The sequence below is a fragment of the Pelmatolapia mariae genome, linkage group LG3_W (assembly GCF_036321145.2).
Source record: "Pelmatolapia mariae isolate MD_Pm_ZW linkage group LG3_W, Pm_UMD_F_2, whole genome shotgun sequence".
NCBI lineage: Eukaryota > Metazoa > Chordata > Actinopteri > Cichliformes > Cichlidae > Pelmatolapia > Pelmatolapia mariae.
The window spans coordinates 37,507,264-37,523,441 of record NC_086229.1 but is presented as its reverse complement, the minus strand read 5'-3'; the positions used below and the strand labels follow the sequence as shown (position 1 = coordinate 37,523,441).

Below are 16,178 nucleotides of genomic sequence, written 5' to 3'. Positions count from 1 at the left end.
CCATATTCAGCCCAATGTGCTCTGTATTGCTTTTTCAATACATACATAATTATATTTACAGTACGTCTTATCATTCCCCTTTTCCCTGTCAGTCACCGCCAATGTTCCCTCTAATGTTTCACGTGTCTGAGCGAACACACAAACTCCCTGAGCGGTCCCTTGGACCACTGTGAGCGACATCAGACGTGTGCACTGTGGTCACACCAGCATCAAATCCATCCAAGTTACATGGTTTATTAAAATAATCAAATTACAGCATTTACATTTATGTTAGACTACTTTTAATTAACTGCTTTAGCCCACTTACAATGAAAATGTAAAAAAAATCTTGTTCATGACCTGTGTAGTATGTTAACACTATTGGAAGTAAAAATAACTTGAACTCCAATTTTGAAAACACAACTTTTTTTTTTTTTAATAAAGCTCTGACTTGTATTATGAGTCTGTGGTCTGGGAGAGAGTCTGTGACTCTGTCTGCAAAATACAGCATATAATGACCAATGTTGGGCAATTAATTATATAGTTACTTCTTCAAAAAGGTACTTAGTTTTGCAAACAACAAAGTTTTTTGCAGCTGTTTACCTAAAAATGCAGCCAATAAAGCCAAGTTTTAAATAAACATTTCAAACTATTTACAGAACAATCAGCTGTTCTGCATCAAATCTGATGCCACACAAATTATTTGTGTCACTCCAAAAAATAATTTCTGTCCACTATGAGATAAAGGAGAACAACAGCCTGATACCTGCAGGCCTGACAACAGGAGATGTATCACTCCTGTAACATTCAGCAGTCGCCTCATTGTTCTGACACACACAACAAAACTACACTACACACTAACTACACAAGACAACACACTAACACACTCCAAACACGCTAAACGTCACAAGTCTCTCACATCTCAAAACACCACCGTCACTCCTAAAACTTCCCCCTCCCTAACTAAATGTTTTTGGATAACAAATGTGTCACATTTTAAACAGGGTTTGAATAATTAGTTTGAATAATTAGTTGTGAAGTGCTGAGGAAAATACTGTGTGTCTGATGGGGTGTTTTTATATAGGTGGACTTGGTTTCAGTTGGCCTCTGACATGATAAGATAAGATAAGATGTTGCTGTTTCTAATGAAATAGGTAGAACCTATAGAGGTACAGGTAGTCACTAGGATGTGTAATTGTTTGCCTGTAGAGATAAAGGGTGGGGGTGTAAGCAATAGGTCGATCTGATTTCCTCGTGTTGGTGTTGGTCCCAGATCATCATGAAAATGTTGTTCCAGGATCAACATTGCAAGTGACCAATCAGAATGTTGTGACGTCATACTTTTGCGACTTCGGGAAAAACCGCCGTAAAACAAAAAACTGTACTTAAGCTGCGAGAAACCGCCTCTGTCCGCCGATCAACGGACCCTGACCCTAATCCTAACCCTAACCCTAACCTTTTGATAAACGGTAAGCAGGATTGATATTGTCCTTGCAACACTGGAATTTCATAAATGCAAGAATGGCTTGGCGCGCAAAAGAATAACGTCACAACATTCTGATTGGTCACTTGCAATGTTGATCCTGGGACAACATTTTCATGATGATCTGGGACCAACACCAACACGAGGATATCAGATCATCCGTAAGCAATAGGTGAAAAACCTTTGGAGGTTCAGTTGGGATGTGTGAGTGCTGGGGTGCTCTTGATAAGGTTGACTCTTTTTTATGACTTCTTCTGCTGACTTTTGGGGGTCTAACTGTAACCCCTCTGTCTAACTGTTGCAGAGTTAAGAAGTATCACAGTTTATTTCTGAAGGAATACCTGCTGATTGTGGTATTCTGTTTAAAAACCATTAGCCTCTGTGTCTTTCAGAGCACTAAAGAAAAGCAAAATGCTCCTAAAACGGTTAAATCATCTATGTGTAATCAGCAAGTCTTACTGTTGCAGTGTGTTTGTGACTAGTAGATAATTATAGGACTAGTTGCATTAAAGGCACAATGTGGCCTCTGACATGATAAGATAAGATGTTGCTGTTTCTAATGAAATAGGTGTAAAAACTATGGAACTACATTTGGGATGTGTGAGTGCTGGGATGCTCTTGATAAGGATGGTGTCACGGTTCTGGGTCCATCGGACCCAGTATTTTGAGTTTATTATGTTTTGGTTTACTTTTGCATCATGGATTATTTATGTTCTCTGGTACTTGGTGTTTCAGTTAGGTGTTTTGGATTGTTTTCTCATTCTCTTGTTGTTGTGATGATGATGATAGATTATTATTAGAGTTCCAGGTTTCTGTTTATTTGTATTTCAGGATTTGTGTCTCATGTTTAGCATTTAGGTTCCATGTGTTATATTCAGTCTGTCTCTCAGTGTCAATTCTGCGTCCTCATGTAGAGATCTCTTGTTTCCTGTTTTATTGTTAAGGTCTGCGTCTCATGTGAGTGTTCAGTTTTACCCCTGTCTCGTCTTGTTGATTATTCCCAGCTGTGTTCCCCACCTGTGTGTAATCTCCCTGTGTTTCTCTGAGAGTATTTAAGTCGTGTCTTCTGTGTTTGTAGTTGCTGGTCCGTCTGTGCATCCACCCTGCTTCATTCTGTGTGTTTCCCTGCTGTCCACCATCATCTGTTTTCTGCTCGCTGTTATTCGTGTTCAGGTTCGTGTTCTTGTTCAGGCTCAGTTGTTTAGTTATCCCAGTTTAGTTTAGTCTCTGCTCCGTTCGCCATTTTGTCCATTTCATTTTGTGTTTAATAAACCACCCTCACACCTTTACAAGTGCCTGCGTTTGTATCCTCCTTTATTTTCCCACACGGCTCATCTCACTCGCCGTGACAGATGGCTCTTTTTTATGACTTCTTCTGCTGACTGTTGGGGGTCTAACTGTAACCCGCTCTGTCTAACTGTTGCAGAGTTAAGAATATATAGTTATAGAAGTATCACAGTTTATTTCTAAAGGGATACCTGCTGTTTGTGGTATTCTGTTTCAAAAACCATTAGTCTCTGTGTCTTTCAGAGCACTAAATAAAAGCAAAATGCTCCTAAAACAGTTAAATCATCTATGTGTGTTTGTGACTAGTAGATAATTATAGGGCTATTTGCATTAAATTAAACACTGTGTGGGGATATGTGTTTTTAGAAGCAGCCCTGTTTATTTCTAAAGGAATACATGTTGTTTGTGGCACTCTGTTTGAAAACTATTAGCCTATGAAACTATTAGAACAGTGAAATCTTCCTAAACTAGCTAAATTAAATCATCTATGTCTAAATAACAGAGCTCTGAGACCTATACAAACCTTTAAAAAGAGTTTAATTAAAACACATAATGGTTTCATTAAATAAAATGCTATTAAACACTTGTGAACTCACGTGACCCCTTGAAGTCACATGCACGAGCAAATGTCCACTGTGAGTGACCATCTTTGAACAGAGGCGGGGCTTACGACACCAACTGTCTGCCATCTATAATCCAGTTTTGAGATCCCTTCCCAGACGCCTTAACGCCCACTCACATCCTGGGCCATCTGACCTCAGGAAATCACATGATAGGGTGGGGCCAGGTTACACAATGAGCTCACCCGAAACCTTGGCTGATTATGACCCACACCCGCTTTCACACCTTGGCTCATATGATTAGAGGGTTCATCAGGGGGTCCTTTGTCCCTCTTTGGGGGGAAACTCCCACTGGGTTTAAATCTGGGACTCTCCAACATGTGACCCTTAGAACTGAAGAAGCTTCTCGGATGAGAGGTGAAACGTATTCAAGCAACTTAAACAAGTCCAGATGCTTTTCTTTGCAAACTCCTTTGACTACGATGACCTGGATGACTGAGAACCTTCACAGACAATTGAGATTTGATTTTTTTTTTTGTGCACAATGCAGATTTTCTGTGCGCAGAGACGTGCCAGCAATGTGCAATTGCGCACGCGCGCAGCTTAGAGGGAACATTGGGCACCACCACAGTTCACTTCAACAAAACTTTACTTCAGATTTGTTTTCATGTTTTGATCCAGTGATGAGAGCCGTTTCCCCCATGTCCAGTCCTTGTACTAAGCTAGGCTAAACATGTCCAGTGCCTGTCTCTGTGCAGCTTTTAATCTGATGTTAATAAGGTAGAAATGGAGGAAGAAGAAAATGACTTCATCAATCAACATGCAGCTACCAACCCAAATGGTGAGGTGGTGGTTAATTATTACTGTTGTTTATGATTCCCTAATTTATCCTACATTCAAATATATTCTCCAGCTACAATAGTGTTTGTGTTCCTAAAAGGATTTCATGAATGTGTTATTGTTCATGTCAAATCTGTATGAAACAAACAGGAAGTGAGGTTTATCCTTCATGATCACAAACTGTTCCAGCATGTAAACCTGAGATCTGAGTGGAGCAGCTGACCTGTAGGATGTGCTCAACACAAACATTATTTACCATCAGTTACTGTGTGACTGAACCACATGGGTGTATGAAACATCGCTTTTAGTTTTAATAGCACATGGCAACATTCAGACATGAATCTATACAGTAACATTTTGATTTGTTGAATTGAAAAGTTCACCTGCCAATTCTATAAAGCTTGGTTGTTTATACAATAATATAATTTAATGATCAGCAGTGGGGATGTTTGGATCCTGACCTGAGAGTTTCCAGTGTACAATGTGGACTCTGCAGTGCAGCAGACAGAAGCTTCACTCCTGAATCCCACAGGTCATTGTTACTCAGGTCCAGCTCTTTCAGACTAGCGGACTGGGAGTTGAGAACTGAGGACAGAGCATCACAGCTTCTCTCTGAGAGGTTACAGCCACTCAGTCTGGAAGAAAAAAAACAAACAAATTAATTAAATCAGTCAAATGAAACATTTTTAATGCCAGCATGCAATACAATTATTGGTTAACTATATAGCTTCATTAAAACACAACTCCTCTGCTATATCAGCACTTACTCCTTGTAAGCTCCACCTGCTCCACCTTCTGAGTCAGAAGACATGAAAACAAACTGTAAATCTAGTAGAAACATGATTGGAAATCTTCTCAGATCCATTTGTACATTTAGAGCCTGATCCTGAAATATAGCAGCACGGACATTCACAGCAGCAAAGGGTTCTTGCTGATCTGAGCTGGCTTGGTCCTGGCTTATTAAAGACTAAAGAAAGCAGAATCAGCTGTTCAAAACCCCACAAGGCTGCCCGCTGTGACTGAAACAATGGGACGGGTCGTGACTTCTCAAAATGGGCTCATTGAACACAGCACGGATAAGATCTTGAAGAAGCTCATGGCGGTCGTGAGTTCTCAAACTTTGCTCTTTAAGCGCAAAACTGATAACCTCTCGGAGAAGCTCGTGGCTCTCCAACGGGAGATTTTGAGATGAGTAACGGACTGTTAGATCAGCTGTGAAATTGACATGCAGTTGTTTGCACCAAAGAAAACCACCATCATTTCATGCGGCTAACATACCGGCGCCAGCTGTGGTCTCAAGGCTGGAGCTGAACATAACAAATCTCACCCTGATAACAGACGGTGTTTAGACTGTTCCTTCCCATCCTAAGCATGCTTATCCCCTCCCGGTGCAGACGGTGGGCCGAGGGGACCAGCGCAAATGCTGCAGGCCCGGATGCGCTGTCTACACCGGCTGTCTCTCACCTTTTACCCATCCCTGTTGCTTGTCATGTGTTTCTATTGCGTATTAAGAGTTTTCATGTGCTCTGCGCTAAGGTCATTTTTTTCTGTTCTCAAACTGATCTCCCTGTTGGAGCTCAGTCTGGGCGGAGTTCTTTTTCCTCCTCATCTTTCCTGATGTTGTGCATTTTCCGCTGTTCGGTTCCGGGTCGCTGCTCTAGCTGCTGACCAGCCAGCTACCTAGCCTGACATGTCTCCCCAATGTGATGTTTGTGTATTGTATGTACGGTTGGCAAGGTCAGGATCCTAATAGCCCCTTGAAAATAAATACAGTGTTCTGAATCTGAAAAGATTACAGAAGACGACTCTGTTCAGTAAATATTACGCTCATGCTGTCAAGAAATACCAAAGGTAGGTAAAACACTGGTTGTTGCAGCCATCCAGTATGACATGCTTTGTACTGTTCTGCTGCAGTTTGTGACACCTGGTTGATGAGCTGTGAAGGATGATGAAACAAACACTTCACTTCCCAGCTGCAAATAGGAACACAACAAATAAATAACTTTACCCACTTGGATCCTCAAAATTGTGAAAAGATTCTCTACTCAGAGAATACTGGTGATTTTAGATGAGAGAGATGATTTGGAAGATGATGAAGGGGAAGAGTTTTCACAACTTGAGGCCTTTTGTCTTCACTGTATAGGACAGAGAAGACAGGAAGGGAGGGAGAAGTGAGGAGAATAACACACAGGAAATGGTCTTGGGCAGACTCAAACCAGGCCCTGGAGTCATGACTCTAACTTTCAGTACATGGGTCACCTGCTCAGCCAGGTAAGCTACAGCAGTCAGCAGTGTGTGAGTTAATTTGAAGACAATGATGACTATAAGTCAGGTAAAAAAAAAATACTTATCATCAACCAACAAGGGGACAACAGTGAGCTTGAATGACCAAGCTTTGACCAAGGGTGGCTCACTCCTCGGTCTTCTTGCCCAAGGAGTGAACCACCCTGCATGGCTATCAATGTGGTGCAACCAAGGCCATCATACAGTACAGACCATCCCAGCTGATTTTTAACTTTTCGTCCCAGATACCACCTTAAAAATCATCTAGATTAGGAGATGATGGCTGATCTGAATTGTGTTCTAGATCCAATCACAACAAACAGAGAGCTGTTGTGTGTCCAAGGTGAACAGGAAGAATATATACATGCATAAAGTCAATAAAGTCAGAAGGTTTGCTTTAGACTGTGCTGCAGTTTATCATCAAAGACTGACAAACAGGCACCATGATGCCAATAAATGGCATCAAGTCTGACTTGAGTTTTTTCTTCTTTTTTTTGTTCTTTTTTTTTTTAATCAAAATTAAATTTTATAGCAACCACAGCAGAGATGACCAGGGAAGGTGTGCTTGAGGGGATATAGCTAAAACAGCTGGTTTCAGACTGAAGATGAACTGAGGTGCTGCACCCAAGTCTGTAACAACATTTTGACAACAGTGTGAAAGAAAAACTGGAAGAAAAGCAGGTTCAGGGAGGGACAAACATCTGCTGCAACCAGATTGGAGTGAAAGGAGAGAGCAGGCCAACAACAACAAAGAAACAACAAACACACTGTGGAAGACCGAAGCAGAGATTAGTTTAAAGTGTAACTAAGGATGTTTATCTGGCTGCCAGGATTCACTGAGTAATTCAAATGCTTTCTTTAATGCAGGACCCACCATGCATGTAAAAGCAAGTGTTTCACCAATATTTGTGACTAAAAATAGACCTGCAGTAGAAATGTATCTAGGAGCATGCATGTGAATATAAAGTATCACAACATTAGGCACATGCAGCCTAAGTTTTTAAACAAAGACTGATAACATAACAGCAGCAGTGATGATCAGAGTTTATGGTGGATTCAGCGTCTCGAGTTCACCGAGTTCTGGAGCCATCAAAGAGGTTACAGTTGTATTGGAGAAATCCCAAAACTTTAGGATACAAATTCATAAAAATACAGAAAGCCTGGTGAAATAAATTACTGACACAGTTGGATGTTAAAGTAAAGACATGAGTACAAATGTACTCACAGAGCTTTTTTAGAGACTTTGACCACTGGCAGCAGCCTCAGAAGAGCCTCCTCTGAAGCAGAGTATTTCTGCAGGTCAAACACATCCAGATCTTTTTCTGATGACAGTAAGATGAAGACCAGAGCTGACCACTGAGCAGGAGACAGTTTATCTGTGGAGAGACGTCCTGATCTCAGGGACTGTTGGATCTCTTCCACTAGAGAACGATCATTCAGTTCATTCAGACAGTGGAACAGATTGATGCTTTTCTCTGCAGACAGACTCTCACTGAGCTTCTTCTTGATGTACTGGACTGTTTTCTTATTGGTCTGTGAGCTACTTCCTGTCTGTGTCAGCAGACCTCTAAGGAGAGTCTGATTGGTCTGCAGTGAAAGACCCAGGAGGAAGCGGAGGAACAAGTCCAGGTGTCCATTTGGACTCTGTAAGGCCTTGTTCACAGCAGTCTGGTAGAGAGATTGGAGTTTTGGTTTGTTAAATAGTTTAGATTTCTTGGAGGTTGTTTGTTGTTGTTCCATCAGATTGAGTCCAGAGTTGATGAAGGTCAGATGGACATGAAGAGCAGCCAGAAACTCCTGAACACTCAGATGGATGAAGCAGAACACCTTGTCCTGGTACAGTCCTCTCTCCTCTTTAAAGATCTGTGTGAACACTCCTGAGTACACTGAGGCTGCTCTGATATCGATGCCACACTCTGTCAGGTCAGATTCATAGAAGATCAGGTTTCCTTTCTGCAGCTGATCAAAAGCCAGTTTTCCCAGAGACTCCATCATCTTCCTGCTCTCTGGACTCCAGTGTGGATCTGTCTCAGCTCCTCCATCATACTTGACCTTCTTCACTTTGGCCTGAACCACCAGGAAGTGGATGTACATCTCAGTCAGGGTCTTGGGCAGCTGTCCTCCCTCTCTGGTTTCCAGCACATCCTCCAGAACTGTAGCAGTGATCCAGCAGAAGACTGGGATGTGGCACATGATGTGGAGACTTCGTGACGTCTTGATGTGGGAGATGATCCTGCTGGCCTGCTCCTCATCTCTGAATCTCTTCCTGAAGTACTCCTCCTTCTGTGGGTCAGTGAACCCTCTGACCTCTGTCACCATGCCAACACAGTCAGGAGGGATCTGATTGGCTGCTGCAGGTCGTGTGGTTATCCAGAGGCGAGCAGAGGGAAGCAGTTTCCCCCTGATGAGGTTTGTCAGCAGCACATCCACTGAGGTGGACTTTCTAGGGTCAGTTAGGATTGTAGTTTTGTGGAAGTCCAGAGGAAGTCGACACTCATCCAGACCATCAAAGATGAACACAACCTGGAAGTCTTCAAAGCTCCAGATTCCTGCTTCTTTGGTTTCAGTAAAGAAGTGATGAACAAGTTCCACCAAGCTGAACTTTTCCTCTTTCAGCACATTCAGCTCTCTGAAAGTGAATGGAAATATGAACTGGATGTCCTGGTTGGCTTTGTCTTCAGCCCAGTCCAGGGTGTATTTCTGTGTTAAAACTGTTTTCCCAATGCCAGCCACTCCCTTTGTCAGCACTGTTCTGATTGGTTCATCTCTTCCAGGTGAGGCTTTAAAGATGTCTTCTTGTCTGATTGTTGTTTCTGGTCTGTCTGGTTTCCTGGATGCTGTTTCAATCTGTCTGACCTCATGTTCATCATTGACCTCTGCAGTCCCTCCCTCTGTGATGTAGAGCTCTGTGTAGATCTGATTCAGAGGGGTTGGGTTTCCTGCTTTAGGGATGCCCTCAAACACACACTGGAACTTCTTCTTCAACGCAGATTTAAGGTTACGATGACAAACTGCAGCTTGAAGTTCTGAATGAGAAGAAATATGTAGAATATCATTTGAAAGTGGAATCAAACACTTTATTTCAAAAAGAATGAATCTTTAAAACATGTTGCTCCATCTCATAAGACATAAGTAAATGTTCATTCATCCAGCAGCTTAAATCTTTAGAGAAATCCTCTTACTGCTCTGCAGATGGTCAGCCAGCTCCTGCTGCTTCATTCTCCTCAAGAAGTCCACTGTGATCTTCACAAATGCCTCTCTGCTGCTGCTCCTCTGACTCGCTAAGCATTCTGGGTAATCTGGGCTCAGAACCTTCTGGATCTTCTTCAGCTCGTTCTTCACAAAAGTGATGATGTTGTCCTCCAGCAACTGGAACAGAATACTTTATGAATGAGCCAATCAGACTCAAATCATGGAGCCAAACATCAGATCCATGTTGGACACATTGACAATCCACTGGTCTACAAAGAGCAGCATGGAGATGACTGTGAACAGTATAGATGTAACAGTAGTTGTTGTACATGTACAGACCATAAATATGGAGTCCAGCTGTGTTTGATGCTGCTGGGCAGACTGACCACTGGGAACCTCTGAGCTCTGCTGGTCCACTCTGTGGAGGAACCATGAAGAATTTTAAGGTCAAGATCCTCTCAGAGAGATTTTAAGAACAACAAAATAGATCATTTTGATATAAATGAGGCCATTTTTTTTAAATTGAGCAGCTAAAGACTAGACGGTCCTTTTTGCTGTTCACATTATCGCATTTGTGTTTCACACAGTGGACGAAACTTCTTTTCAGTGTTAGATCGACTCAGTCAGTTCACTGTTTCATAAACACTTTAAAAGTCGCCTCTACAGACTTTGCTATAACATCTTGTTCATATTTTTACTCTTTTCTTTTGCATTATTGTCCTTTGTTTTTTTCCTCTCAAATTTATTATTTTTTTAACTTATTTTTCTATTTTCTTGGAAATTTGTAAATATTAAACTCATTCAATATCATCATTGTTGTGATCTACTCCGGTTCTCCAGTCAATTTATTTCAATTTTTGCTGATTTAAAGCAGAAAAAACAAAAGTCTTAATTTGCATGTGATGTAGCTGAATCTGCTGCACCTACAGGAGCGTTGATGTGATCAGAACTGGTGTATAACTGGTTCAGGTCAACTGCTCAAAGCTGTGAGTGCAGTTTTGTATAGTTCTGCACGGAGTGCTTCTACACTTTTACGTGTGACACAGTAACAGGAAGTTCATTCATACATGAGCAGGTCGAGTTCTGGCAGAAAAAAAGTTTTCTGCTGTTCTTCTGCACAACGTACAGGTCAGCTGTTAGATTTCAGGTTTTTATGGAGGAACAGTTTTTAAAATTGGAACATCCTCGGGATGAATCCTGCACTCCTGATCTGTCACACTGATCCAGCTGTCTGAAGATTAGACACATCACTGTGGTCGGCCTGCTGCCAACAGCAGCTGGATCACTGCTCCATGTTTGAAAGGAGCTTTCTTTATCAGTCACTTCACTGTAGGAACAAGAACCTCATCAGATCCTGTCTGTGTGACACTGAAGGTGAGATTACATTTAAAAAAAAGGAAAATATATGAGACGAGTTTTAGAGTAATAATTGTCTAAACTTATGTATTCTGGTTTCAGATGGAATGGATATTTCACTTCCTGCTTGCTGAAGTGGATTTCCAGTAGTTTAGAAATCAAAGGCTTGTTTTAAAGAGACAGTTTAAATGGGATTCAGGGAATGAGGTATTTGCAGTCTATATCCAACAACATCAAGGAGTAAAATCAAAGACGTCATGTTACTAACAGCTCACCTCTCTGCAACAGACACAGGCTGGACTTTAAAATTAACGATGGCACCTTTAGACGTGTCACTCTGTAAGGACACAGAGCTGGGGGGAGGTCCAGGTGGGTTCCTGTGAATAATGATGGAGCAGTGATGTGAGTGCTGAGCTGTGACATGGAGAAGAGTCATGGACAGTTAGAGATGGTCATCTCACCTCTGAGCTTTGGTCTGGCTCTCATGTTCCCCACACAGAGTGCTTTTAGAGGGAGGGACTCCCTCCTCTCTGTCCTCACACTGATCCATGCTGCTCAATTCAGCTCACACACACTTTCTACCTGCAGAGGAAACACAAATCATTCATGTGCACATCAACTGAAATCCTCCTTTCCATCATGTGTGCTGTCCAAATATCAGCTGCTTCTTTCCTGCTTCATCTCAGTGTCAGCTGAATGCAGTCAGACAGCAGTGTGAGGCAGAGGAAGCTGCCATCAGCTGCTCTACTATCAGTCCACTAGATGGAGCCTTGAAGCACACACGATGCATTCACTGACACACACTGATTCACTGTGACTGGAAGCTTCAGTCAGTTCAACACGTGTGAACAACATTTTAAACATTTCAGCTGATCCATGATTCAAAGAGGATCAGCAGAGTTAAAGCTTCACACTAATTATTCCTGCTGAGTTTGCAGAGAACTGCACACACACTGATTTACTGTTTCGGAAACTAAACAAGAAAAATGTTAGTCTTGAACTGGCTGCGTAATGCAGACAGGGTAGGACCCGAATATAACGGTGAAACATCTTCAAGCAACTTACAGAAGTCCAGATGCTTTTCTTTCCAAGCTCCTTAGACTACGTTGACCTGGATGACTGAGAACCTTCACAGGAAAAATGAAACACACTGTACAAAGAATGCAAGACTTTCACAATAAAACAGCAAACAAAGGAACGCAACACTGACACGTGAGCTTGTCAGAGGAGTGGAGGAAAGGCAGACGAGAGTGAGCGAGGGAAAGAGGAGACAAGAGAGACATGGAGCACAAGGCCTCACACAAACACACACAAACACACACAAACACAGAGACACACAGAGACACACAGACACACACAGAGACATAGGGGGAATCTAATAATCAAGGAACTAAAAAGGAAATATAAGAAACTCAAAGCAGCTTAACTGAGACTGTAAATGAACCAGAACATAAACCATAATACAAAATATCACCAAAACACAAGAAACTCACAGTGTTGGGTCAGAAGGACCCAGAATCATCACAGTACTTTTCTTTGCTCTTCACTGTTTGAGTGCAAACAGACTCCACATTAAACTATGACAGCACCGTCCTTGCTGCTGCTGTCAGATCTGTTATTCACTCACTGCTCCCAGATGTTTCTACTGAAGGTTTTACTCATCAAAAAAGTTAAAAGCACTTACATGGTGACTATCAATAAAAATGAGTGTGCATTACTGTCAGAGCTACGGTGATTCATCCAGTAAGTCGAATGACTTGATAATAAAAATATTTGTTTGATTCTTTGCATTGAGGCCCACTGTTGAATTTACAGGGACACAATAACCTCAGATCAATTGTTCAAACCACTACAGTAGGGAGCCATGTTATGAATAATAAACACATAATAATAATATTAATAATAATAATACTAATAATAATAATAACAACAATAATAATAGTAACAATAATAATAATAATAATAATAATAATAATAATAATAATAATAATAACTAGAAAAATTTGCATTTCCTGCGAAAATGCTGTGTGGATGCCTTAACGCTGAAGCTGTCTGCTGAAAAGCTGAAAAAGATGAAAAGTTGCAAAAAGTAGTATGGTGGTGAAAAATAAAATGTCACCCTGAGCAGGATTCGAACCTGGACCTCCTGGGCGCAAGGCGGCTACTCATCTCACTAAGCCAAATTCACTCTCACAAGGTAAGAGGTGGAGAGACTGACAATTAGGGTGAAATGAGCAGAAACTGCTGAGAATTGTGCTGATAAGAGGTGAAATGGTTGAAAATTTTGCAGAAAAGAGGTGAATCAGCAGAATTTCTGCAGAAAAGAGGCAAAGAAGCAGAACGTTGCGCTGAATAGAGGTGAATCAGCAGAATTTCTGCTGAAAAGAGGCAAAACAACCTGTTTCTGCTCAAATTCACCAATCAGAGGTACTGCCTCTGTCTGCTTCATCAGGTGGGTACTTGTATGTATTTCTGCCATGGAGCGTTAACAAGAATCTGAGGTCCATATTAGAAAAGCTGCTAAAATCATAAAACTTGCGCTGAAAAGAGATGAATCAGAAGAGTTTCTGCTGAAAAGAGTTTTTTTTTTTCTGAAAACAGCCAAAAAAGCTGGAATTTGTGCTGAAAAGGGGTGAAAAAAATGAAAAATTTTGCTGAAAAGGGGTGAAGAAGCTAAAGTATACCAAATCAAAGTATTTGTGCCAAAAAATAGTGTTTCTGCCATATTGTGGTACTACTACATTACAACATGAATACGGATTAAAGATGAAAGAAACTGGCAACAAATTCCTCCACTACAAACCAGTCTGATACCACTTCTTTGCAGTGTTCACGTTTACTAAGGCACTACCCAAAAGGCGCCACAAGAGGGCACTCCAACACAAGAGATGACCTATGTACACTGATGCACTTAGTAACAGTCAGCCTCCTACTTTTCCACTAAGTAATACAGCGGAAATACAGTAGCAGAAATACACTGTATTTCTGCTACTGTAATTTCACTCAAATATGTTGAAATAGCAGTAATACTATGATTTGGCAGAAATACTATGTTTCAGTACAAATACTATGACAAAGCAGAAATACTATGACTTAGAAGTAATACTATAACAAATGGGATTCCTCAAAATACTATGAAATTGCAGTAATTCTATGATTTGGCAAAAATACTGTACTTCGTACAAATACAATGCTTTGGTAAAAATACTATATTTTGATTTGAACTCTATGATTTGAAAAAGATGAAAGCATTGAAAAAGGTGAAAAGGCTGAAAATTTTGCAGAAAAGAGATGAATCAGCAGAATTTCTGCAGAAAAGAGGCAAAGAAGCAGAACGTTGCGCTGAAAAGAGGTGAATGAGCAGAATTTCTGCTGAAAAGAGGCAGAATTTCTGCTGAAAAGAGGCAGAAGGTTCTGTATGTAGAAAAAGAAACACGATAAACCATGTGTGAAATAAAGAAATGTAATGAAAGAACAACCTGATTCTGCTCAAATTCACCAATCAGAGCTACTGCCTCTGTCTGCTTCATTAGGCTGGGTACTTGTATGTATTTCGGTCCATATTAGAAAAGCTGCTAAAATTATAAAACTTTGCAGAATTGTAATAAATGATCAATATAAATTACAGGTCTGTGATAGTGTTTAAAATTGTAATGAAAAAAAATGTTGAAGCAAGGTGGGATTGAACCCACGACCTTTGAGTTGCAGAGCCGTGTCATTACTGATTGCGCCACCTGGGAAGGGAGCGGGCGGCTGAAAAACATAGACATGAGCAGTCAGAAAATAGATCGCGGTGAGAGGCGAAAAGCGCCGTTTTTGGGAGTTACAAAACGTCGTGTAACTCAAAAACTAAGAGGGCTAGCAGCATAATTCTTGTACTGGGTGAATCAGCGGACTTTGGTGTATTTTGACTGCGATTTTCATAGCTCGTACCTCCGTCGCGGAGATATGACGAGAGAAGAAACGGCTTCATTTCCAGAGTTTGAAGACTGAGAGAAGGACAGATTTCCACCCCTCAAACAAACGTAATTCATTGCTCAACGGTAAGATAATTGTAAAAACTGCTTCCACTGTGAGTGTCAGCAGTGTCTGAAGATATATTGGCACAAGCCTCATGTCCTAACTTTGCTTTGTTAAAGAGATATGGCGATTTGAAAATGCCCCCCGTTACAGAATTTCAGCTCTGAATTTCAAAACCTCCCCATAGACTTTGAATGGGGACTTGTCAGACCTTGTGTCACTCCGAGGCAAATTGCGAAAAAACGGTAAACCTCACAATAAAGATAGTGACATTTTCTGAAAGCCAGCAAAGATACCTACGTTTTGATGTATAATTTGTGGGGGTTGAGTGGAAATTGTGTGAGTAGCAAGAAGTTGTTTAGACATGAAGAGACAATTCAGAACGGACCAGCACTCACTCTGACTTAATTTCATAGCAACCATAGCAACGCATGTATTTTCTGAAAAATCACAATTTTGCAACTGAAAACCTAAAGAGAGATAAGATTAAAACGGTAGAAGATCTGAAAAAGCTGAATCAGACAGGAATAGCCCAATAATCTGAGAACATTTTAAAGTTTGAATGGAGTTTCTAGGTGAAAGCATGAGGACGTAGTTAAGTTTCAAAGACAAGCAAGTTTTAGCAGAATTGTGGAAGTTTCCCATTCATTTCAATGGGGCAAATTAAAGGAAAAAAGTGTAATATTTTAAAAAGTATAATAGTAATAAACACCAAAAGATATAGCCGGAATTAGCAGAAATAGCAGAACAGTTTAGAGTTTGAACGGAGAAAATCGGCTGAAAACTGAGGGAGTAGTTCAGTGCCGAAAAACGGGGCAGCAACTTGAAGAATAAAGTTTAAAACAGGAACTCAATAGTGTGGAAGCCCTTTTAGGGCATCCACACAATAATAAAGAAGAAAGAGAAACAGGAAAACAATAGTGTGGAAGCCCTTTTAGGGCATCCACACAATAATAATAATAATGTTAATTTAAGTAATTGTTTTCGACTGAACATCACATACAATGTAACAAGCAGTAAATTCAGGTTAAGTGCACTGTCAGCATCTGGAGGAGCTCCTTATCCTTCTCTTTACTGCTCACCTCTGACAAAGTGTTCACACAGTTTGCTAGCCTCTTTCAGCCTGCTAGCTACGCTAACAGGTTCACTGCCTGCACGTGACTCAGTCACATGACAGA

The 16,178-nt window shown here is 41.0% G+C and overlaps 1 protein-coding gene across 1 annotated transcript in view; it reads right to left on the bottom strand.

The window, feature by feature from the left end:
- LOC134622492 (NLR family CARD domain-containing protein 3-like) overlaps window positions 1-16,178 on the bottom strand; it is a 46,902-nt gene that overhangs the window by 14,401 nt on the left and 16,323 nt on the right. Inside the window, exon 2 of the mRNA XM_065470162.1 lies at window positions 7,658-9,458. Within this exon, the coding sequence (XP_065326234.1) occupies window positions 7,658-9,458 (1,801 nt within the window). The remainder of the gene's footprint in view (window positions 1-7,657; window positions 9,459-16,178) is intronic.